Source organism: Talpa europaea (genome assembly GCF_964194135.1).
Source record: "Talpa europaea genome assembly, chromosome: 10".
In the NCBI taxonomy this organism is placed as follows: domain Eukaryota; kingdom Metazoa; phylum Chordata; class Mammalia; order Eulipotyphla; family Talpidae; genus Talpa; species Talpa europaea.
This window is the reverse complement of record NC_140077.1, coordinates 76,925,644-76,950,274: the sequence shown is the minus strand read 5'-3', so window position 1 is coordinate 76,950,274 and position 24,631 is coordinate 76,925,644. Positions and strand designations below refer to the sequence as shown.

At 36.6% G+C, this 24,631-nt stretch overlaps 1 protein-coding gene across 1 annotated transcript in view; it reads right to left on the bottom strand.

Annotated features, from left to right (window-relative positions):
* The window catches only part of KIF14 (kinesin family member 14), a gene marked incomplete at both ends in the record, with an annotated part of 49,428 nt that overhangs the window by 5,488 nt on the left and 19,309 nt on the right, over nucleotides 1-24,631 (bottom strand). The window contains 11 exons of the mRNA XM_084245399.1: nucleotides 3,529-3,713; nucleotides 3,905-4,129; nucleotides 5,575-5,669; nucleotides 9,783-9,883; nucleotides 14,780-14,909; nucleotides 15,250-15,343; nucleotides 17,334-17,460; nucleotides 18,893-19,045; nucleotides 19,536-19,683; nucleotides 21,736-21,896; nucleotides 22,696-22,798. Coding sequence (XP_084101525.1) covers nucleotides 3,529-3,713; nucleotides 3,905-4,129; nucleotides 5,575-5,669; nucleotides 9,783-9,883; nucleotides 14,780-14,909; nucleotides 15,250-15,343; nucleotides 17,334-17,460; nucleotides 18,893-19,045; nucleotides 19,536-19,683; nucleotides 21,736-21,896; nucleotides 22,696-22,798 — 1,522 coding nt within the window. The remainder of the gene's footprint in view (nucleotides 1-3,528; nucleotides 3,714-3,904; nucleotides 4,130-5,574; nucleotides 5,670-9,782; nucleotides 9,884-14,779; nucleotides 14,910-15,249; nucleotides 15,344-17,333; nucleotides 17,461-18,892; nucleotides 19,046-19,535; nucleotides 19,684-21,735; nucleotides 21,897-22,695; nucleotides 22,799-24,631) is intronic.

Genomic DNA, 24,631 nt, shown 5'->3' with positions numbered 1-24,631 from the left:
TCAGTCCCTTCCCTTCATAAACAGAAATACACTTTCCTCACATTGTAGCTCAAGAAATGATATAAACATCGGAAATGTTTTCCTTTTTAATATTTTATATGGTAGAAATTTATAACAGTTTTATAAATGAAGGCAATGACTTTATACCAAAACAAAAATAGGAAAACATGACTGGTGATCGAGCACAGTGCATTTTTAGAAGCTGGCTCAGGGCTGCCTGGGTTAAGTCCAAAAGCAAGTACCCTGGACCAGAAAGAGGACTGCTCTGAAGGAGGCAGCATCCTTTTCAGCAACAGGACACCCCACCTGTGTTTGGGCAAGGGGAATGAGATCTTGCTTAGCCCAGAGAGGCTTAGGCCTTGATGAAGCTGAACTTTGTTTAAAAAGGAGTTATGGGATAGAAGCTAAAACTGAGTTGAGCTCTGCTTGTTGAAGGCTGCAATGTGTCACTCAGCTTTCTGCACTCTTAAAGACATAGTTTTTTATCACAGGAGAAAGAAAAGGAGAGAGGAAGGAAGGGGAGAGGGGAGAGAAGTGGCAAATCCCTTTAAACAAAGGTTGCACCAGAGGACGCATGCCTAAGAGGAGGTATCCTGAGCTTTTCTCCACTACCTGCCCACTATAGTGACTCCAGAATACCTCTCTTGGCCTGCTTTCTGCAATATGCTAACTGTATTGCCACCAAGTAAGGATTCTTAAAACATACTTAAGCAGAAAATGTAGGCACTAAATCCAGTTTTGCCAGCTTCATGCAAGCTCGGTCTGACTTGCCCTCCAAGTCACCTGTTCTCTCCATCCTTGATATCTTCTATAAAACATGTCCCATCCAGCAAAGGCAGTAACCTCTCAGTTCAAAGTGTCCTTCCTAAAGAATGAAACGCAGTAAAGAAACTACATGGTAGTTACTCTAACAGGTGCTTTCTTAGAACATCAGGTCATCTGATCTTCACAGCAACCCTGTCGGCCACGCCTGGCTATTTAAATTTCCCAGGTAAGAAAACAAGAGACTCCAATGGTTAAGCGATTTGTCTAAGGGCATATAACTAATTTAGCAGAGGTCAGATACTCGATTTTCAAAAGCCAATAGTGTGGGTTTTGGGCTTTCAATTGTTCCCATACTAAAATCTGACAGCCACTCAAGTGTATCTCACTCTCATTTCTACCACAGACCACCCTTCAAAGGAGCTTCCTTTTCTAGGCTGGAGCCAAAGTCAGATTGCCAGATTTTGGTTCCCTACCTGCGCTCTCTGGCCATTTCCTTTCCATTTCCCTCCCTTCAATCCCATGGCTCTTTGTTATCAGTGTCTCCTTCATCTATTACTTCATCCACACATGTGTACAGTCCACCTCTGTCATATAGTCATTCAATACCCTCACTATCAGTATCTGAAGAGAAGCATCATCCAAAGTGAACTCAATTTATTCAATAACAAGTAGCTAACTGAGCAGCTATCATACCATGAGTCCCTGTAAGATACCTACATTCCCTCCACTTGGGCCAGTACTTACTGTCCATAGAGGTGGAGAGGTCTGTAGGTAACATGGTGTATTAAGAGGCATAATGGGTCAGGTGCAGGGTTATCAGAGAAGAAACAGGAGACACGCCTGCACAAGTCTTAGGGAAACCAGAAAGACCTCCCAGAGGGGAGTAATAGACATGTAAAAATAAACATCTGATTTCAATTTGACTAGATTAGTCAAAAAGAGCTAAATATCCAAATCCCAGAAAGAAAATAGCCCGCTCAGGAAGCATCGGATACAACTAAACTTCTACTCAATAAAAGAATATGGGATTTCTCTTGGTGGACACTATAAACAGATTTGGCCAAATATTCTAGAACATTTGTTCAACAGTCTAAGTATCCATTTGTAAAAGTAAAACCTATCCCTCTTGGCATTTTCATAACTGTTCCCTCATAGATTCAAGGAAGTCTTAACAGAGGAGTCAGCCAACATGGCAAACAACTTGATATTTTCCAACAACAATTCCCCATTTCTTCTATAGTAACAGAATTCTTGATTTTCGCTTGGCACATGGCTGCGCAGAATAAAAAATACATTTCCTAGTCATACTTGTGGCTAGATGTGGTTATATGATGAAGTACTGGCCAAAGACGCATAAATGAAAATGTCATAAAGCAGTTTGCAGAAACTTCCCTTAAAAGAAGGCACATTTGGGTCTCCCTGGTGGCGCAAGGGGTTAAGCATCACATTATGAAGCAATCTGCAGCCTCTGCAGCATGAGTTCGATCCCCGGCCGGCTGGGGAGTAACCCATATGGCACAGCAGACCTCACCTGTCTCGCCCACTGCTCCCCTCAGCAGTGTACTTTGGTCAGCCTGCCTGTTCTGTTCCCCACTCTGTCTCTGGTGAATCCTCTCACCCCCGTACCTCTGGCCTGTACCCCAGCCTGTACCCCATATTTATGTATGCATAAATAAAGAAATCTTTAAAAAAAAAAAAAAAAAGAAGGCCATTTACTTCGTTGTCATATCCTCCATCCTGCACTGAGCTCAGACAAGCTCCCCACCGTGGAGGACTGTGAAGCTCCCCACCGTGGAGGACTGTGAAGCTCCCCACCGTGGAGGCCTGTGGAGGACTGTGAAGGCTCATGCTTCAGGCAGAGCAGACGGATGCCCTGGGAGGAGCACGAATCCCAAGGACTTTGTGGAGCAGACACCAGATCTTATGTGACAGAAAATATGCTTTTATCTTGCTTCTTCCTCATAGCCAAGCCTAATCTTACCTGACATAGGCTAACAGGAAAAAAGAAAACAAACTTTGCTTGTCTCTAAGTAAGTCAGCACAAGTTGAAACCCAGTCCATAACCATAAACACTGCCTGTCTTCCCAGCAACCCTCCCCCCAGTCAGCATGGCATGAACTCTGGGCCCAAGACCACCTGGGTTCAATCCCAACTCTACCACTTACGCAACACTGGATATCCTCCCTGTGCCTCCAATTCCTCGCCCGTCAACTGGTGATGCTAACAGTACCCACTTCTGGGGTTGTGATGAAATTTAAATGAGATAATATTTGTTTTTTTTTTAAAAAGATTTATTTATTTATTCATACAAGAACTGGGGTACAGGCCAGAGGTGTGGGGGGTGAGAGGATTCACCAGAGACAGACTGGGGAACAGAACAGGCAGATTGATTGGAAATACACTGCTGAGGGGAGCAGTGGGCGAGTCAGAAGAAGTCTGCTGCACCATGTGGTGGCTCCCTGGCAGGGGATCAAACTCATGCTGCAGTGACTGCAGGACAGCCTCATAGGTTATGTCTCAATCACTTGCACCACTAGGGAGGCCGAATGAGATAATATTTGTAATAGCTGGCACATAGAAAGCTATAGAAGGTCTTGGTTCAGTTAATCAATTATCTCAAGCCTTAGTCTCTGAATTTCAAAACAGAAATCAATTATGAAAATCCTACATATCTGATTTTGGGGAAGATGCAGGCAGTAGAAAATCAATAAATGTTTTGTGAACAGACGAATTCTGCAAATGAGAACCAGCAAACCAACTCACCTGCAAAAATAACTGTAAGTAGCTTCCTAGTTTTGTCACTTCCTGTCTTAATTCATCTTCAAGTCTCGCTGTGCTGCTTGCAGGTGGGATGTCACTCAGCCAGTGCTTGAGTAGCACCGTAAGGTGCCCAAAAGCACATGTGACCTGGAGAATAAGCGACTGGGTTGCTCGATCAGATGAGAGCACTTTGAAAGAAGAAGGAAAATTATTGGAAGAAATAATCTCCAAACAAAGAACTCATGCTTGATTACCATTAAAACATGTTAACCTGGTCAGAAAATGCATGTCACATGGGACAAGTAGTCATTCAAAACAAAAAGCAATGTGCAAAAAATCATCATCCACATGAGTTAATAAAAGCAGTGAGGTTGCTTACAGTTCTCTTGACTTTCCTCATCTTGCTCTTCATAAGCTTTGTTAATGGAAAATAGCCCATTATAAATTTTAAGAAAATTACTAATCAGGCTGTCTGCTGTGGTTCTTTCTTCATCATAACTCTGTCCAAGAAAGTCTAATGATGAACAAATCAATTCTTTGCAAATTCCAGGAAGAAATGATTCTGCTGAATTTGAGGAAATGGTGCTTGATTTCTCCGTTAAACCTACATGGATAGAAAATAGCCATTTAAGTCTTAATTTTCAGGCATAATACTTTCAAACAAATATATAAATGTAAGCATATTATGCAATCGTTGTTCTATAAATTAGAAGTAATCTACCCTTCGTTTAAGACATCCTGATGCCTATATGCCAAAGACAAATCTATTCCATAAAGGAATCAATTAACCTCTCAGCGGCATCGATCATGGGTCAGTAGCTGCTCAACTGCAATACAGATGACAGAGAATCCAAATATTCCATGTGAAAAAAAATGACAAAACTGCAGGCAAAGTATGAATGGGAGACACTCAGCGAGGAAGAGAGAGAGAGCTCAAAACAGGAGGGAAGAGCACAAGAGTATGTGGTGATGGTTCACAGGTGTCTTGGTGGTGGGAATTTCATGGGGACAAACCTGAGAGGAGAAATCGAACATTGTACAAAAATGAACAAAGATGTAAAAACACATAAATAAAATTAAAAACAAAATAAAACAAAAAAATCCTATGTAATCACTGCCTTAATCTTAAACTCCTTATTTACTTACTTTTTGGTAACACCTAAGGAAATGTGAATTGGTAAAAATAATGGCAGATACAGAAATTAATATATAGTAAATATCAATATCATCATATAAATAAGTTTAATACATTCACAAACTGGAAAAGCAAGCAATGATAGAAGAAATGTCTCAGTATCTCTAGAGCAGTTCCTTCTCTGGATAGACCATGATCAAAATAGGATAAAATCAATGACTGTTTATAGTTAATATATCATCTCTGGAAGACAGACTCAGCATAATTTTCTAAGCACTATCCAAACCAGAAGTAAGTGGGAAAACTTCAAAGAACTTGTTTAGAACCTCTGGAAATAACTTTATCCTAGAATGCTGACATAGGAGTATGACGACTCTCAATATACAAGATTAGTTTTCTGGCTCTTTCTTTTCATACCAACACTCTCACAAATGGGAATGTTCCTACAACTGATGGGCTAGTTTCTTCAGAAATATTCTTTTATAAACATCCATGTCTGTATCTTCTTTTCTTCTCTCCTTTACAGAAATGAGAGGATATTAATCAACTTTTCTTTCTTCCCGGGGCACCCTGCTTCCTCCCCATTTGCCTGACTCCTCCTGTTCTCCAGGATATATATAAACTTTTCCACTTTGCTTTTTTTACTTAATAAGAAAATAATATTCTAAAATCCATTTTTGGACACATTCTCATGTCTTCCATATTTGTATTAGCCTCTCTATTAAAAGTGTTTGAAATAAATGGCAGTCAAAATTTTAGAACTGGAAGTGGCTACCCAGTCCATTCCCCTCATTTAACAAAGAAAATGGAAGCTTGTAGAAATAAAATGGTTTGCACAAGAACATGAAACCAGGTGGTGGTAGGGACAGCACTTGATGCTTTTCTCAGTAACAAGAAATTTGATGAAAAATTACCTGATGAATGAGAAGAATGCAAATTTTGAATTGGGTGGACTTGTATGTCATGTAAACAACCAGAAACTCTTCTATTTTTCATCAAACTCCTGCTCCTAAAAAAGGTAAATCCATAAGATGAGTAGTTATATGCTATATTAAGCAATATCACTGAGAACATTTTCAATTTTCTAGGGAAAATAGATATGGCATGCATGTTTCAAGGAAACATTTTTATCAAGAGTTGATTAAGTTCATGTGGCTCATTGAGCAAGAAATTTACAATTTACAGGTATTGTTCTAAGCACAGAGTGAGTAAGTACTCATGAGGGTGACTATCTGTAGGCTCTGGATGCTGCAGCAAACGTGGTTCCTGAACTCACCGAGCTTAAGGTCCAAAAGTAAGGCAAGAAATTAAGCAAATAATTACGATAAAGTGATAAGTGTTAAGAGCACATGGAGCACTGTGGTGACTCAGGTGAAGAACTTGGCCTGGCCCAAGGCGGCAGAGGGCTTCCAGGGGAAGTGGCCCTGCAGAACAGGAGGAGTCAGGTGAATGGGGAGGAAGCGGGGTGCCCCAGGAAGAAAAAAAGCACTGCAAGCAAAGACCCTAAGGAGGCTCAAAAGGAGCCCAGGCCAGGACAGGAGTGAGAGGTAAGGTCTGAGGCAGAGGTGCCAGGACCAGCTGGAGGCTGAGAGTGGTTGCCAATAAAGGAAGCTTGGATTTCACCCTGGAAGGGATTTTGAACAGGGAAAGGATCTAGGTAAATAAGCATCTAAGTAAATATTTCTATAGTGTGAAAAGCATAATCCCTGTAAAGTGTAGCAGAGCACATGTGTAGGAAATTCTCTCTTCAATCACTCTTTTGCTTTTTCTTCAGCCCACTGACATAGTCAAACCTCTGCCTTGAGTGTGATTGGCTGTATGGCTGTTATTTTCTCCATAACTGCTTCTGTGGAAACCAGCAGCCAGTTCCCAACTGTCATTCATCTATCAATTTTCTATAACTCCAACTCAAGACCCTGTAAACTTCTTGAGCTGTGACCTAGAGCAAAATCCAAGGGATTCTTTTCCTAACAGAACAGTCTATTCCTGCTGGCTATTTACAGAAAACCATTTGCTGAAAGGATGGTTAAAAGAAAGCATTCTATCTGTAATAGTCCAAATTTCTCCAGGAATTCCTACAAGAAAAACACAGAAATATGACTGATAATAGGGAGAGAAAATATCAGTTCTCGTAGGTGACAAGTTTTTTATAATTGGAGTAAAAGGACAGCGTACACTGTCACAATAAGTCTAAACTAGGAAAACTTAGTCTTTCCACCCTATTCTAGATAAACAATGTTTAAACTCAAATAAAGGAGAAACTTGCCACATTCCTTTCAAAGAATTTTTACTTAACTTTGGGAGAAATTTTACTTTTAACTGTCAACAGTACATATTGAAATTTACAGGCAGCCATACCAGTCTATTTTATTGCAGAACAACGGTGGCAGATCATTGCCCACTAGCAGTTCCATAATTAAGGATCTGTCAGTGTTTCCGTTACCTGCAGCCATTCATAGAGTTTGCAATTCTGTCATAAACATTCTCACAAGGCTGAAACTTCATATACAAGGTCTCTGACCAAGAGCAATTCATTTTCCAAAAAAAATTATACTTTCAATTATAGAAGTTCTCAAAAACATCTCTGCCAAATGAAAACACCTAATTTCAAAATTTAGAAAATATTGAGAAGACTTGATTGAATTTCTGTTGATTCACCATTCCCCTAAAAGTTAATGAGAAATAAGATGTAGATAATCAACTTTTATGAGGCTAAATTTTGAATGTTCAATTTATTACAAATGCTCATATTGTATTCCATAATTCTAAGTACATAAAGTTTGTATTTGTTTATAATAAAAAAGAAGAAGCAACCATTCATTCTCAAATCCAAAGAGATTTATAAATCACTCTCTGATGAATCCGTAGTTCCGGTTTGAATTTTGGGAGGCTTGTATTACTCTAGGTTGGTTTAAGCATCCAAGCACTCCATCTAGTTCCACACTTGGGCCATATGTAGCGCTACATTGTAGTGCCAGAGTCCAACTCTATTTTGCAGTTCTCAAGACAAACATCTGAAGATATCATTATCTGTTTATTGGTATTAGTTCAGAAATTATATATATCCTCTTAATTTTAGTCAGTATATATTATTGTCAATATATATTAATATATTAAACTTCTAATAAAAACAAGAGTTGTCATTTACTGAACATCCAGTCGCTATAGTAGGGACTTGATATAGTTTATTTCTAATCCATATCACAAACATGCAACATCATTTTCATCAGGCTCATAGTGGTCATCGAAGTAGCAGCAGAAGCAGCTGCCTTTTCTGTGATCTCACTCACATTAATGATAAGTTTGGTAGAGTGGTCTATACTACTGCATCCATTTTATAGATGAGAAATCTGAAGTCTAAAGATGTAATGTTCCTGCCCATGGTCACACGGAGCACAGATGAGAACCCAGGACTCTGATGTGAGCTAGTGACTGTTTTTTATTATACTACATTATAGGGGCTGTGAAGATGCTCCCTATATGCAAGGAACTCAGAATCTGTTTAAAGAACATGCTCTGTATTTCTCTCAGCTTGAAGTACACAGCTACTATGTGCACACACTTAACATAAATGTCCAGATCGTTATGCGTTGGCTATTTCCTTCTGCAGCATAACAGTTAGCATACAGCAATTAATGCAGAAGTAATAGGAAAGTGTCACCATAAAATTGTCTCATTTCTCAGAGATTTTATAAATGAGTTTAAAATAAGAATAGTCAAAAATAAGAGAGGCCCAAAAAGGTTTGGAAACCCAAAAGGATTCTGAGCTGCAGTCAAAGGCAACGGTGTTTAAAATAAACTATTTCACCAGAAAAAGTTACCATCCTTTCACATGCCACAGAGAGGCCTATGGTTTAGCAATCAAAAATATCAGGGACTATGCAGTCACTCAAACCTAGATTTGAATGCCACTCTTCCCTTATCAGTTTTGTGACTTTGTACAAGTTACTTAACCTCTTTAAATCCTCAGTTTCTTCATCTGTAAAATGGGGGTACCTACAGCACCAGCTTCACATTTTGTGGTAAGTACTAAATGAGATAATGCCTAGCAAGCACTCATAAATGTTCTGGATAATGATAACGCTTCTGTTGCATGAATGGCATGGACCCTCATGTCCTGAAGTTTCCCAAAATCCTCCATCAAAGTACTATATCTGTATGTCCCCTGGGAACCTCAAACCCATCATGTTCAAATTAAATTCATCTTACCCTCCACTTTCCTCCAGTCAGTTGTCCAAATGAAAACCAGGATTCATCCTTCATCTTTCATCACCCACAACCCTACCACTAGCAGCCTAGTCCTGCTGATTCTGCCTCTTGATTACATATAAAGCCCGACTCTGCTCCCCTGTCCTTCGACCTGACCTTAATTCAGGTCTTTATCAACTGCCTCTAGTTTCCTCAGTTCCTGGTCCTTGAGGACAGGGAGTTATTTTTTATTCATCTTTGTATTCTCAGGACATGGCAGACAGTAGTCTTGTTTAAGAACCAAACTAATAAATATTTATTTAAAAAGAAGTATTTGTTTAAAAACCAAACTGAGAAGCTAAATTGTTTCCAAGACTAAGGCCTTTCTGTTATGCCATTTTGCCTTTCTATAATCGAAGCATCAGAGGTCTAAGCAGGACTAGTATTTCCTTGAAAAGCATCTATTCACTGTGAAAGCCTTTTATGTTTGTAGTTAATAAGCAACATTTGTCATATATAGAAGTTCTCTGTCATCATGATTTATCCTTCTGTGGTGCTCATACTAACTTGACTGCATTTAAAATTCTATAACTTACAATAAAATATCATAGACTATGCCAAGTTCTTGAGAAAGGGTAATTTAAAAGTTATAAACACTGTTCGTGTTTATAGGAAATTAGATTTATGCTCCTCTAAGTTTCTCTTAAGACTTAAATGGTGAAACACTAAACAGTATTTGTTCCTATTCTAACTGACTGACAAACAATTTAATGCTCTAAGTGCTGTAATTTGATCACTAACATACTATTTCTCTTATATTACTGGGTTCCCTTCATAGACATATCCATCATGACAATGGACAGTTCTTTTAAAATAAGGAAATGATATATATGTATACCCAGAACAAGAAAACCAATAACTAATATGTCTTTACCTCCTTCTAGAAAATGAAGAAATTGGAGTATTTGTAATGTCAGGTTCCCATTCATCTTCAGGATCACAAAAGACATCTTCACTCTTACTACTATTATTACTCTAAGAAAAACAAAATATACAATTGCTATTAACTATGGATTAAAAATGCTTAGCAACCAGCAAAATAAGCCAGAAAGAAAAAGAAAAATACCGGATGGTCTCACTCATAGCAGGAATCTAGAAAACTTAAATAAGGGACCAGGAAAATGAATAACTATAAGAAAGTGAAAATCAAAATCAACAAAAAACTATGAACCAGAGACACTCTATGGGGGGTGGGAGGCGGGGAGGGGAGGGATTGGGGTCATATAAGGGGTTTGCAATTGTATGGGGAATATAAAAATAAAATTTATTTAAAAAAATGCTTAGCAACTAAGAAATATGCTTACTATGCTACATTTGAAACATAAAATGAACTCTAGGTTATATGAAATAATCACATCCCTAATAAAATAAGAAATCAATCACATGATGCTAGGAGTTATATTAAAAGAGATCTACCAATAAAAGCAACAGAAATCATTAAATAATTCAGAAGTAATAAAGTGGGTATTTAGGAGACATAGTAAAGAAAAAAGAATAAAACCTTCTGGAGAGACATAAAAAATAATGACAATATTAAGAATCAATCACTTCCTGGTTGAATATATTGATCATGATAATCACCTATATTTTAATTTAAATATTTAAAGCAAAGCCAATTAAATTTCTACAAAATACTATGTAGAGAAATAGAATACTTATATGGAAAAATAATCAAAGAACAGTGCAATGAAGAGTTGAAAGTAGGAAGGTGATAATAAGGGTAACTCACCAATATTTTTGCAGTTCTAATTATATAACTAATTCACATTCATTGTAGAAGTTTGGGAATGATAAATACAAATAAACACAAAGAATAAAATATAAGACACTACACACTCATCATTTAGAGATAAGCACTGTCAGTGTTTTGGTCTGATTCCTTTCAATCTTTTTGGATTTTCTGTTATGAACACACCCTACATTCTTGGAATTAACCTTTAAAGTAGTCTTCATATTTTGGGTTTGATTTACTAATATTTCATTCATGGTTTTTATAGTTCTGTTCATATTAAGATTGGTTTACAATTCTCTTGAGTAATCTTTTCAGTCTTTGTGAGTTTGTTTTGTGTTACATCAGTTATTTCAGCACCAAAAGAGAACTGACATGGGCCTCCCCAGTGGCACGGTGGGTTGAGCACAGCACTGTGAAACTGTCAGCAGCTTCGGGTTCGATTCCCAGCTGGGTAGGGAGATACCCACATGGCAAGACCTCTCCTGTCTCGCCCACTGCTCCCCTCAGCAAAGTTTTTGGTCCATTTGCCTGTTCTGCTCCCCACTCTCTCTCTGGTGGATTTTCTCACCCTCCTGAGCTCTGGCCTGTACCCCAGTTCTTGTATAAATAAAATAAATCTTTAAAAAAAAAATCAGTCCTTTATTATTAGTATTGTGTGCAAAAATTTTCTCCCAATCAGTGGGGTGTCTCTTTGTTTTGATTGCTGTCTCTTTTGCTGTACAGAAGCTCTTTAATTTGATGTAGTCCCAGCTGTTTATCTTTGCCTTCACTATCACTGCTTTGGGTGATGTGTCTGTAAAGATGTCTTTGATGTGCATGTCACGTAGTGTTTTGCCTCTATTTCCTTCTACATATTTTATGGTTTCAGGTCTTATGTACAGTTCTTTAATCCATTTTGAGTTGTTTTTTGTGCATGGTGTGAGGTAGTAGTCAAGCTTCATTCTTTTGCATGTAGTAACCCAGTTTTCCCAGCACCATTTATTGCACAAACTTTCTTTGCTCCATTGCATATTCTTCGCTCTTTTGTTAATGATTAGTTGACCATAAATCTGTGGGTTTATTTCTGGATTTTCTATTCGGTTCCATTGGTTTGTGTGTCTGTGCACACAACACTAATGATAAAGGACTGATCACAAAAATTAGCAAAGAGCTGATGAGCCTCAACAAAAACAAAGTAAATAATCCAGTCAAAAAATGGGCAGAAGTGGGCCTCCCTGGTGGCACAAGGGGTTAAGCACCACACTATGAAGCAATCCGAAGCCTCTGAAGCACAAGTTCGATTCCCCAGCTGGCCAGGGAGCAACCCACACAGCACAGCAGACCTCTCCTGTCTCACCTGCTGCTCCTCTCAGCAATGTATTTCACTCAGTCTTCCTGTTCTGTTGCCTACCCTGTCTCAGGTGAATCCTCTCATCCCCTGCATCTCTGGCCTGTACCCCAGCTCTTGTATGCATAAATGGATAAATCTTAAAAAAAAGAAAAATGGGCAGAAGAGCTAAAAAGAAACTTCTCTGAAGAGGAAATGCAAATGGCCAACAGGCATATGAAAAAATGTTCAACGCCACTTGTAATCAGGGAAATGCAAATCAAAACTACAATGAGATACTATTTGACACCAGTGAGAATGGCACATATTAAAAAAAAACTAGCAACAACAAATGTTGTGAGGATGTGGAGAAAAAGGAACTCTCCTGCACTGCTGGTGGGAGTGCAAACTGGTCCAACCACTATGGAAAGCTGTGTGGAAATTCCTCAACCTGCTAAAGATGGAGTTTCGATATGATCCAGCAATTCCACTCCTAGGTATTTACCCAAAGGACACAGAAACATTAATTCAAAAGGGCACCAGCACCCCTATGTTTATAGCAGCACTATTTACAATAGCTAAGCTATGGAAACAATCCAAATGCCCAAATAGATGACTGGATCAAGAAGACGTGGTACATATACACAATGGAATATTATTCAGCAATCAAAAAACATATACTCATGCAATTTGCAGCAACATGGATGGAGCTGGACGGGATCAGGCTCAGAGAAATAAGCCAGAAAGAAAAAGAAAAATAACAGATGGTCTCACTCATAGCAGGAATTTAGAAAACCTAAATAAGGGACCAGGAAAAAGACTAACTATAATAAAGTAAAAATCAAAATCAACAAGTAACTACAAACCAGAGATACACTATGGGGGGGAGGGGGGAAAGGGAGTACAATCAAAAGAAGGGGGGGGGTGGGAATTGTATGGGGACTATAACCAAGATGAAAATGCATACATTGTCCAAAAATGAAAAATGATATTAAAATATATAAAATTAAAATAATAATAAAAAGAACTGACAATATTTTTTGCTATGCTCCAGAAATAGTTTTTTTTTAAAAAAAAAAGATTTATTTATTTATGCATACAAACTGGAGTACAGGCCAGAGATGTAGGGGGTGAAAGTATTCACCAGAGACAGAGTGGGAAAGAGAACAGGCAGATTGACCGAAACACACCGCTGAGGGGAGCATTGGGCGAGCCAGGAGAGGTCTGCTGTGCCATATGGATAGCTCCCTGGCCAGGGATCAAACTCATGCTGCAGTACCTGTGGATAGTTTCATAGTGCTGCAACATAACCCCTTGTGCCACCAGGAAGGTCCTGTTCTAGAATAGTTTAAATGGGGAAAGAATTATCTACTCTTCGGAGGTTTAAAAGAGTTTACCCATAAAAAAACGACTGGGAACAGCACCTTATTTTTTCTAATTTTTTTTGAGACTATTTCATTGATAAACTTTTCAATTTTTGAATGGTTATTCATCTTTTAAGTCAAATTTCATAATTTATCTCTTTCTACAGAACGTTTACTTCCTAGAAAATTTTCAAATTTTATATGTAACATAAGATTAAAATTTTATAAAATTTTATATGTAACATAAGATTAAAAAGCTTTTGTGTTATCTCTATTTAATGCCATTTCTCAATCCTAAAATCACATATTCATCATTTCAAAGAATCAGAGGTTGGGTTTATTAATCTCTAATTCATTATTATTTTTATTTTTAATTATTATTATTGCTTTCCTTTGTTTATTTTCCTAAGCTAACTATTTATTTTCATTTTTCCACTTAAGAATTCAAGCATTTATGCTAATGTGGCAGCATCCTGTAAGTTTTTACATATCTACATATTATCTAATTAGTACAGGATATGATTTCATATAGAGTAACAATATTTAAAGGTGGTATTTTGACAAACAGTAGCAATAATTAATACAAGCTGCAACTATTTACTAATTTAGGGACAATAATATGGAGAAAAATTTACTTTACATTCACCTCTCTCACAAAACACCATAATAAATCCTGTTTGACTAAAGATGTAAATACTTAAAATTTTCTTTTTTAATGCAGAGAATTGGGCAATGTTCCAGTAAGATCTCCAGAGTAATAGATTCAAATATGCAAAATTTAAAATGTTTGTGCAACAAAATAAAGCCCTCAAAAAAGTTAACAATCACTTGCCAGACTCTTCAAAGGATAGAAAACAAGTACTTTAAAAAAGAATCAAGTTTTCAGATTCACTAGTTTTAAAATAAAATTAAAACAAACTGATAACATTAATAAACAGCATTATTTTTGGCAAATAATTTGTCAGCAGGCAAAGCACAATAAAACTTCATTATTTTTGGTTCCATTAGAAAATAAGATTAAAATTTATTATGTGCACAGATATTGTTAGTTGACATTATTAAAAACAGCAAATAATTGAAAACACCCAAAAACATAGCAATAAAAAAAAACAAACATAAAAACGCATCTTTTTAAGGTACAGAAAAAATTTCACATGATGCAAACTGCTTTATGTCTATCAAATGTCGTCTTCCTTGAAGCTTGAATGGAAACTTCTAAAAACACAATTATAACTGAATAAATTCAGTACTAAACTTCCAGGTTACAGTTTTAACTATATTAAAATAAGCCAATAAAATTGCTTTACCTGCAGAAGTAAATATACACAGTTATTAATGTAGGTTAGTTTGGGTAATATAGTCTTTCATTTGCCAAATTTTCTTAACTTCTCAGTTAAGAGAAGTTAATGTAACTTACTCAGTTAAGTAACTTTTAAAAAGTGTGTAGAGATTTTAATAATATTCCAAACCTCGTAAAGTTCTTTCATTGCTGCTAGCTTAGATTCAAACTTTTCGAAACTCCAGAAAGTTGAGATTCCTAGTTGTTGGTTACGAACCCGAATAGATATGCCAGAACTTCCTTTCTCTGATAAATCATGTCTGACAGAAAAATGAAAGAGAAACAGTTATTCTGAAACATACATACCTATTCATACAAAGTTTTCTGAATTAGATTTCAGAATTAGATTTCATAATTAAATCTTTCCATGGTTAAGTGTTTTTATAATAGTAATATTCATGTCCAGTATATACTATACAAAACTAACTTACATAAAAGTGTTAAGGGTGTCACTGGGGAGTCTGATACCTGCTCTTTCGTAGATAGGCAAGAAAGTAGAATACCATGTCTTTAGAGAAACTAAATTTAAAAAATTAATCTATGTGAAGGTTAACTAGTTTAAAACAAAATTACTCTACAATCTGTATTATTAACACTCACCTGCTGAAAACATAATATTTTTTAAATTTGTTGCTGATGGCATTGGCTTCCTGAATCATCATTGAGAGTTTCATGGAACTCCAGTTTGGCTGAACTAAAAGAAAGCACAAAGATTCAGAATATATATATATATATATATATATATAAACACTAACATATATCACTAGACAGAACAACTTCTGGGGAAAGAAAGGATTAATTTTATTTTTTTAAAGATTTATTTTATTTATACAAGAACCGGGATACAGGCCAGATGTGCGGGAGGGTGAGAGGATTCACTAGAGACAGAGCAGGGAACAGAACAGGGAGACTGATGAAATAACTGCTGAGGGGAGCAATGGTCGAGGCAGGAGAGGTCTGCCTTGCCATGTGGGTTGCTCCGAGGCCAGCAGGGATCAAACCGGCACTGCAGAGGCTGCGGACAGCTTCACAGCTCTGTGCTCAACCACCTGCGCCATCAGGGAGGCCCAGGATTAATTTTAAATGAATAGTTTTAACTAGCTATTGCAAAAGGTAAGGGTCATATTTGAGTAAACTTCCTAACTATGCTTTGACCCCCTTTGGTGAAATAAAATATTCTTCATATAAAATGAGGTCATTCTCCTACAGGGGAATGGGAGCAAACTGAGACTGATCTCAAGAGAATAGAGTTTTTACAGGAGAGCAAATGCCAAAAACAATGCTTTTCTATCAAATATCTTTAACAATTATCTTTTTTCCTACTCTTTTCCTAATTTTTAAAATTGATCAATGTAATCCATTAACAGACTGAAGGAGAAAAAAAATAGCATATCACTAATGCAGAAGGCATTTGAAAAAATTCAGCATTAATTCAGGATTTAAGAATTTTAGAAAAATGAGCAAACATCCTCAATGTGAGGAACTGTTGCCAAAAATCATTTTATGGGAAAATCTGAATGCTTTCCTCCCGAGACTGGGAAGATGGCAAGGATGTTTGTTCCCACCATTCCTGTTAAATTACTACTGGAAGTTCTAACTTGCATGATAAGAAAAGGAAATAAATTTTCTTCAAAATAATTCAGGCAATTTTAATATGAACTAGATATTAAATGAATATAAGAAATTATTAATGATTTAGGTATGGTGATATGGTCAGGATTAAAAGCATAACAGAGAAAGGAGTTCTTGTCTAGTTTAAAGAAGTATTTACAGATCAAATATAAAATACCTGGAATATTTTGCAAATATGATATCTGAGACTATGAGCTTCAAAATAGTCCAGGTGGGATCCAGCATAACTGAAATAAGACTGAACATATACTGATTGATGACTGACATTAGATGATAAGTACATCAGGATTTATTTGTAGTAATTTGGCTACATTTATAGTTTGTTTGAAATTTTCCATAACGAAAAAATGTTGACATTAAAAACATGCTGTGGGGCCTCCCCTGGTGGTACAGGCGGTTGAGAGCAGAGCTGTGAAGCTGTCCACAGCCTCTGCAGCACTGGTTCGATCTCAGCCAGCCGGCGAGGGTCCCACATGGTGTGGCAGACCTCTCCTGTCGCACCCGCTGCTCCCCTCAGCAGTGTATTTCGTCAGTCTGCCTGTTCTGTTCCCATCTCTGTCTCTGGTGAATTCTCTCACCCTTCTATGCATCTGGCCTGTACTCCGGTTCTTGTATAAATAAATAAATAAATCTTTTTAAAAAACAAACAAAAACATGCTCTGTTCTACATAGACATGCAGAAATATAAAAAACCATGTCCAAGTGAGTAGGAAAATGTAGTACCCAATGATTAAGCACAACCTAGTTATCACATAAGAATTTAGGATCAGAATAAGATATTTTTAAAAGCTGTTACACAGTAAAATAGTATTTAGAGATTTTTATTATTTGTTTATATAACTAAATATTCTACAAACTTAATATTCTAAAAACAATCATTCATACAAATTTCTGTAGCTCCAAAAAAGTCAAAATGAAATAGAATGAAATATGGTATTTCATCTAGAATGAAATATGGTAAACACTAAGGCAACAAACATTAATAGTTTGGTAATTAGATGAAATAACTTACATAACTTTAGAAAATTCCTGCTAAATCATCATATACTCACTTGCAAAAGTTTTATCCCTATTATTCTGATTTTGCTGTAGAATTTGTACTTCCTTGGCAATTTTTTGTTTCTCAGTCTCTAAAGCTTCCAGAATTCTTGCATGGCGAATGCTGTGGTCTTCTAAAGCCTAATTGATGTTCATTCATATAGACCCAAACATGAAGTATGTAAAGAGAGAAGTTATAAAACAAAACTGATAATGATAACACACTACAATTGTCTCATTTTGCAGTACATGTATTTTTAACTGTACATGTTTAACATGTTTTATTATGCATTAAGGGCTTTTAAGAAATGATTATAAAATATCTTTATGGCTTCCCCAACAACAAAGTCATTAAGAGTTTATGATGGCAGATTAATCCTTTTCTTTCCACTGAGAGGAAACATGAAAATCTTTACAAAAGAAAAAGGGAAAAACTGCTCAAAAAAAAAAAAAAAAGCCCACATTCAGGAACATTTGTTGACTAAATAATTTAATTTAAAGGCCACCAAAATACCTCATTCGACACAAATAAGCCTCGTAATAACCCACTAATAATAATTGTTTCAGGTCTATGTTTTTCTCCTAAAACTCTCAGGTGGCCCACTAGCCATTGTGCCCTAGAGCAGGCTTGTATATGTATTATCACCATGTTACAGTATCAAATACCTTGCAATTATTTGCATTTTTCCACCCCCATGCACAGCATGGAGAAAAAAGAAATAAAAAAAGAAAATTGGAGAAAAAGAAATAAAATTGCCTTTTGAGAGTAAAATTTTAAGATATAAGCGACCAAAGCAGAGATTAAAACAGTGGTTCTCAAACTAGTGCTCAGCAGAATCCCCTGCAGGACTGATTAAAACAAGATTCTGGGCCCTACACCTGGCCAGAAGAATGTTTTCTGTTTCAGTATTTCAGGAATCTACATACCTAAGAATCTGTTTTTCTATCAGGTAATTTTGATGGTGCTAGGTAGCACATTTTAAGAAACATCAACATAGAAAGATTGGTCAGAAAGGTTGGCAGAAAGGCATATACAAATATTAATATACCAACATGCCAGTTTTATACTTCAGTCTTGTGAACTTGCTTAATGAGTCAGGCCACAAAAGATGCTTCTGTTCTCAATGCCTGAGCTCATAAGACAAAGGTAACGGGTGTCCCACTGTTGAGTTCTCCTAGCAGTTACTTAGCTAAGCAGTCTGTTTGCTGCACTTTCTGTGGGCAGATAATGCTTTCTTCTGTCATCAAGAGGTGGCCCAGTATAAGAGGTATGTCTTTCTTGTATGTGCCTATTTCACTTCCTTACATTATTTGACATGACTTATCACAAAATAGTACTTGATAAATAAAAAGAAGACTGGAACAGATCTAGCGAAAGAATAGCTGTCAGTTTCAAATTATCTGTGGGACATACAAGCAGATGCGAGCAGTACCAGGACATAAGCTTCCAGGCAAGAAGAGCCCTTCTCATCTGGAGACCTAGACCTGGCCATTTCCCGTCAAGGCATCATAAATTCTTTTTGAAAAATCCAGCTTTTCCTCAGAACAGAGTAAATTGGCCAAACACAATTACCTGTTTGGTTGCCAAAGCCTCCATTTCTAATCGCTTTTTGTTGACATATATTTCCTGTTCAAGCCGTTGTTTTGTCATTTCTAACTCCTCGATTTTGTGATTAGCCTTTTGGTTATTTATCTCTTGCACTTTCTTCCTCTGAGACTCTTCTTTCTTTAAAAAACAATAAAAATAATTAGAGCAAAAGTACAAAGTAGTTTTTCAAAAATAATACCAAAAATGTACCAAATCCCTTTCTTTAATCAAGGCACAGAAAACTGACTAGTAGAAAAGATTCACTATAGCTTTTCCACCTCATCAACTTCAGTAATCCACCTAAAAATAAGCATCACTGGTCAAGCCTCTCAGAGCACTCTCCTCTAAAATGGGTTCTGGGAAGGTAAGATGGCCAGAAACCCATGGACAGAGTCCTGGCTCAAGTGGCAGAAGACAGAAGTTCACCTACTTTTCTTCTTGCAGCAGCCTTTTGTCTACTCCCAGTCTGCCTCCTAAAGTAAACAAAGAAAGCTACGGCTCACTGAGGCTCTGACTCTTTAATCTTGGATACTCCTTCAGATCCCTTCCAGAGATAAAATCAGTTTGCAGTCAACATATCACTTGGGGTGCACTAGCAGAGAAAGAAAAAAACAATTCTGTCTTTTACCAATTCTGCTTCAAGGGCTTTTATTTTGCTTTCATATGCAGCTTTTTGAGAAGAAAGCTCTTGCTGAGCCATTTCTTTTGCAATTTGGATTCCTTGCATCATTTCTTCTTTTGCTTTCAACTGGGCCTCTTTTATTTCTGCTTCAAGTCTAAGAAGTAGCAAAAACATTTACAGGATACACTGTTATGAATTCTCTCCATACCATAATACTTAATCATATTAAAATGTTTTCCATTAAACAAAACTTTAAACCTCAAAACTTGTCAATAGTTTTCTTTCTTAAGTTTTATTAGCTTTAGAATATAAAAGAATGAAAATCTGTTAATTTCTAACTTGTTACTATTACAGATATTTAAGTAAACATATTTTTCTAATGCTTAAGAAAAATAAGTTAAATAAAAATGTTACTGTGGGTCCTCCCCTGGTGGCACAGCGGTTGAGCACTGGGCTGCGAAGTTGCCAGCAGCCTCTGCAGTGCCGGTTCGATCCCCAGCCGCCGGCAAGGGTCCCACATGGCGCGACAAACCTCTCCTGCCACACCCACTGCTCCCCTCAGCAGTGTATTTTGTCAGTCTGCCTGTTCTGTTCCCCACTCTGGCTCTGGTGAATTCTCTCACCCTCCCGCTCTTCTGACTCTACCCAGTGCTTGCATAAATAAATAAATAAATGTTAAAAAAAAAATGTTTTTGTGACTACTGCAGTAAATACTACACAAAATAAGTTATAATTATTTTATATGTGGATGCCTTTCAATTCATGTTCAGGTCATAGATTATGAAAATACTGTAGTGGCTCAAAAAGCACATGATATGAAAGTTGATAAAGCAGAGACTGTACCATGTATTTTCAACCATCTACAAATAATTTGATGTTTTGTGAAGTCAAAACATTTCAATATGCAATAATTATAGGAAGCTAAAAGTTTCTTTTTTCTCAAGAAAATCAATGCTTTAGCAATTGCACTGTACAGAAATTTCCATTCCCAGTTTTACTAAAAATAGAATTGAAATGACAAAAGAGGGCTGGTGGGTACCAGGGCTGGGGACAGACAAGACCAGGAAGTTACAAATTAGTGGGTATAGTTTCAGTTTGGGACAAAAAACTCTGGAGGTGGGTGGTGGTGAAGGTTGCCCAGCAATGTGTATGTAATTACTGCCCCTGAACTACATGCTTAAAAATGGTAAATTTTATATATGTACACACACACACACACACACACACAGAGTTCTACTTCAAGGGCTTTTTTATATATTAAAAAAATAAATAAGTTAAACAAGCTTCAAGGGCTTTATTGATATATATAGATATATATAACCATTTATATATACAAATAAAACCACAATTTGAAAAAAGCAAGACATTTTAAGGTAACAAGGCAGGGTTAGTTCAGCTCACGTGCATCATTTCTAATTCCCCTCCCTTTATTCTCTTTGATCATCAGGCCTTGCTGATTCTTTTTCCTTATGTCTTTCCTACTCAACTAACTACACTACACTTTTTACTGAAAAAGTCTCTTAACTGAGTTTGCAGCCTGTCACTTGCTCTGCCACTAACCTGTTTTCCACACTTGGGTCATGTATTATCTAAAATGTAATTCTGTTCATGTCTGATTCATGTCTGCTTAAAATTCTTAAATGAATAAATAAATAAATGTATATCCTTTAAGATAAAGTCCAAACTCATTAGCATTTTATGTCTACCATTTAGTTTACAAGGACGCTGTTTATAGCCTACAATATTGCATGAGCTAAAACTGGGTCAAAAGAGGAAAAGAAAAACAAGGATACATTCTCCTGGTTAACTTCTAATATTGTCTCTTGGGACTCTGTTCCAGGGGATATTGTCTCACTCTTTAGAAACCTTCACTGATTCCTGGTTGGGGCCAGGAGCTCCCCCACCCCTATTAAATTTCACAGAATGCAGGGCTCTGCCATGCACTCTGTCACTACTGTCGATCTGTCAGTCCTTTGAGATGAAAAATTCCTCCTGTTATTCTTTGTATTTCTAGTACCTACTACAGAGACAGATACATAATATCTGCTCAATAAATATTTACTGAATGAATGATACCAAGAATAAAGGTTACATCACTAGAAACCAGCATCCTAAGAGTTAACTACTAAAAACTAGCATATGACGAACTTTCTCTGTAGATTTTTCCCAAATATTTTCACTTTTCCATATCAGCAATAATACTTACTGCGATCTCTGTGCCATGAGCAATTCATTTTTTGCAAAGTCAAAGTCTTTTGGACCCTCACTCGTAAGAGTGTCTCTACCAGATGTTGGTTTGCCTTTCTGGACTTCTACTGGATGATTGAATCTAAAATAATTATCTCCACCAAGAATCACCCGATCACCCTAAAGCACACAAAAAGTTTACTACTTGAGTTGAGTCTAAACCAAAAGATTACACAGGGGTAATTATAATAGCCAACAATTCAACATAGTCTAGTATTACTAATGATAAACATAAAAATCACAGCAACTGACATTCGTTAAATATTTTCTATACATGATACTGTGTAAACTGGTTTTACATATACATTATCTCATTTACACTTCACAATCCAATAAAATCCATATTACCACACTAATTTTAGGAATGAGAAACTAAGAGCACAGAGCTTAATAATAAGCATTCATTGAGCTTACTGCTTGCAGACATTTTGTTATGAATTATATACAAATCATTACATTTAATCCTCCCCTGACCCCTGGAAGGCTGGGTACATATGAAGTGATCATATATTTTGGTTTGCCAGCAACAAATTGGCTTGTGCCTATTCTTCTAATGTGATTATTAAATATGTTCTCAAAAGTGTCCTGACTTGGGTGACATTCAATCACCCTAGTTAAATAAATTTTCAAAGGTCACAGAACAAATGGCTAATTCAAGGCTTTACCCTGCCTGGTATGATTCCAAAAACCCAGACATGTAACACTGATGTCAGTGGCCAGCATTTCAGGTACTGATTCATAGTGATACGACTTTTGACTTCACATAAGGAAAGGCAATTAATGACTTAGAGAATTTATAAACTGGAAAGTCCTTATCTAGTTCACTAATATTCTTACAGATGAGGAAACATATTCCAATACATTAAACTACTTACAAAAGTCAAAAACTTTCTTACTTTTTTAGCACCAGCCAACTTACATGGTGTAATACTGTGGGTTCCAAAATATGTTTTCCATTTACGTAAGTCTTTGCTTCCCCAACTGGGATGATACTCACTATCCCATCAAAATTTCTGATGGTACTGTTAAGATAAGAAGCACATTGTCACAATTCCAGGACAGACTTAAAAACTAAGGAAAAGGCAATACAGGATAATCCTACTTGGGTTATTCCTTAGGTATTAAGATTCATATCAGTTTATGACAATGACTTAAAATTATTTTGTTCTCCTCCAACTAGATTTTGAATTAACCTGGATTAACTGGATAGAACAAAAGGAGAAAAAACTGCAACAAAAGTTAAGTCCTTACCAAACAGCTCTAGCTTTTGATCAGGCTCCAAGATTTATAGTTAAATAATAATAGTTCAATTATTGCATCAAGAGAAAAATATCTCAGGAAAATATCTCACCACCTGGGCAATTTGCCCCTCCCACTAGTCTCTTGTCTTAACTACACAAAGGTTAAAATAATGTCTACTTGTTCTGATCTCTTCCCTCTCCTATTTCTATCTACTCTGCTGTCAAAATTCCTTGGCCTAATGTTCTGGACACCCCACAATCTAGCTTCAACCACAAACCTCCTTTACTCACCACTACTTTCCCACAAGAACCCCTCCTCACACTCACTCAGCCATGTTATCAGTACACAGAATTTGCCTCAGATCAGCTTCCTCCCTTTGAGTCATCCCTTCATCAAAGGGTGTCCTCTCCCTGTCTTCATCATCTTTAAGGTGCAACTTCAAGGCTAGAGTCCTCTAAAAAGCTTTTCTTCAGTGCTTAAGCTAAAAGTGAGCTTTTCTTTCACTTTTAAGTACAAAGTAAGACTCATGCAATATTAATATGCATTGAGGAGTACTGATGTTCTTTTATTCATTAAGCCCCCATGCTCCAGATAAGTCTCAGCAGTAAAGATAGGTAGGAAGCAAGCTCTCATGATGCTCACAGCCTACCTGACTTTTAACTATTTGGGGATATCTCTGCCTCTTTCACCCTAATGTAAGCAATACTGTAATCATTAGTTGTGGAAAACAATTAACAGAAGAACAAAAGGACCTGAAGGACAGTGGATATGCATTCCTGATAGAAAGACATTCTACAGCTCAAGTAATTAAGGCCAAGGGGAGTTACTGGGAAGAAACAAACTCCCATATTTTGGGAAATTTTTTGTATGAACAAAAGAAGTAATATATTATTCAATGTGGTTCTGGTAGAACTGGTTATACATATGGGAAACAAGTAAAGTAAGCCTCCCTTCACACCAAACAAAACTATTCTAGACTAGCTAAGAACTTAAATGTGAGGCAAAAATTTAAAACATCTAAAAAAAATTTAGAACATCTCTATGCCCTCAATGTAGAAAGGATTTCTTCAAGAAGACACAAAAATTGACAATCCTAAAGGAAAAGATTGATGCAAGTGCCACCATGAAATTAAGCTGTTACTCCATCAAGAGTCACTATAAAACAGAGAAAAATGAGCCACACACTGAAAAACAGATATTTATAACACAAAACTCAAAGATTTGGCAACCAGAATATATAAAAAACTACAAATCGCCAAGAAAAAAAGTCTTACTAAAAAAAAAAAAAAAAATCAACGAAAGACATGAGCATTCCAGTTATAAAAGAGCAAGCAAAATGGCCAAAGAATACATGAAAAGATAATCAGTGATATGAAATGCATCCACAAGGAGATACCATTTCACCTCTCATTACTGGTATAAATGAAAGTCTAAGAGTCCCAAGTGTTAGCAAGTACATGAAGTAATAGGTACCCTCATGCCAACAGAAGTGGAAATTGATAAACATTTTGGAAAACAATTTGAAATCACATAGGAAAGTTGAATAACCACATATTCTACAATCTAGTATTTCTACTCTTAGACATATGAGTGCTTTCGAAGCTTTAAAAATT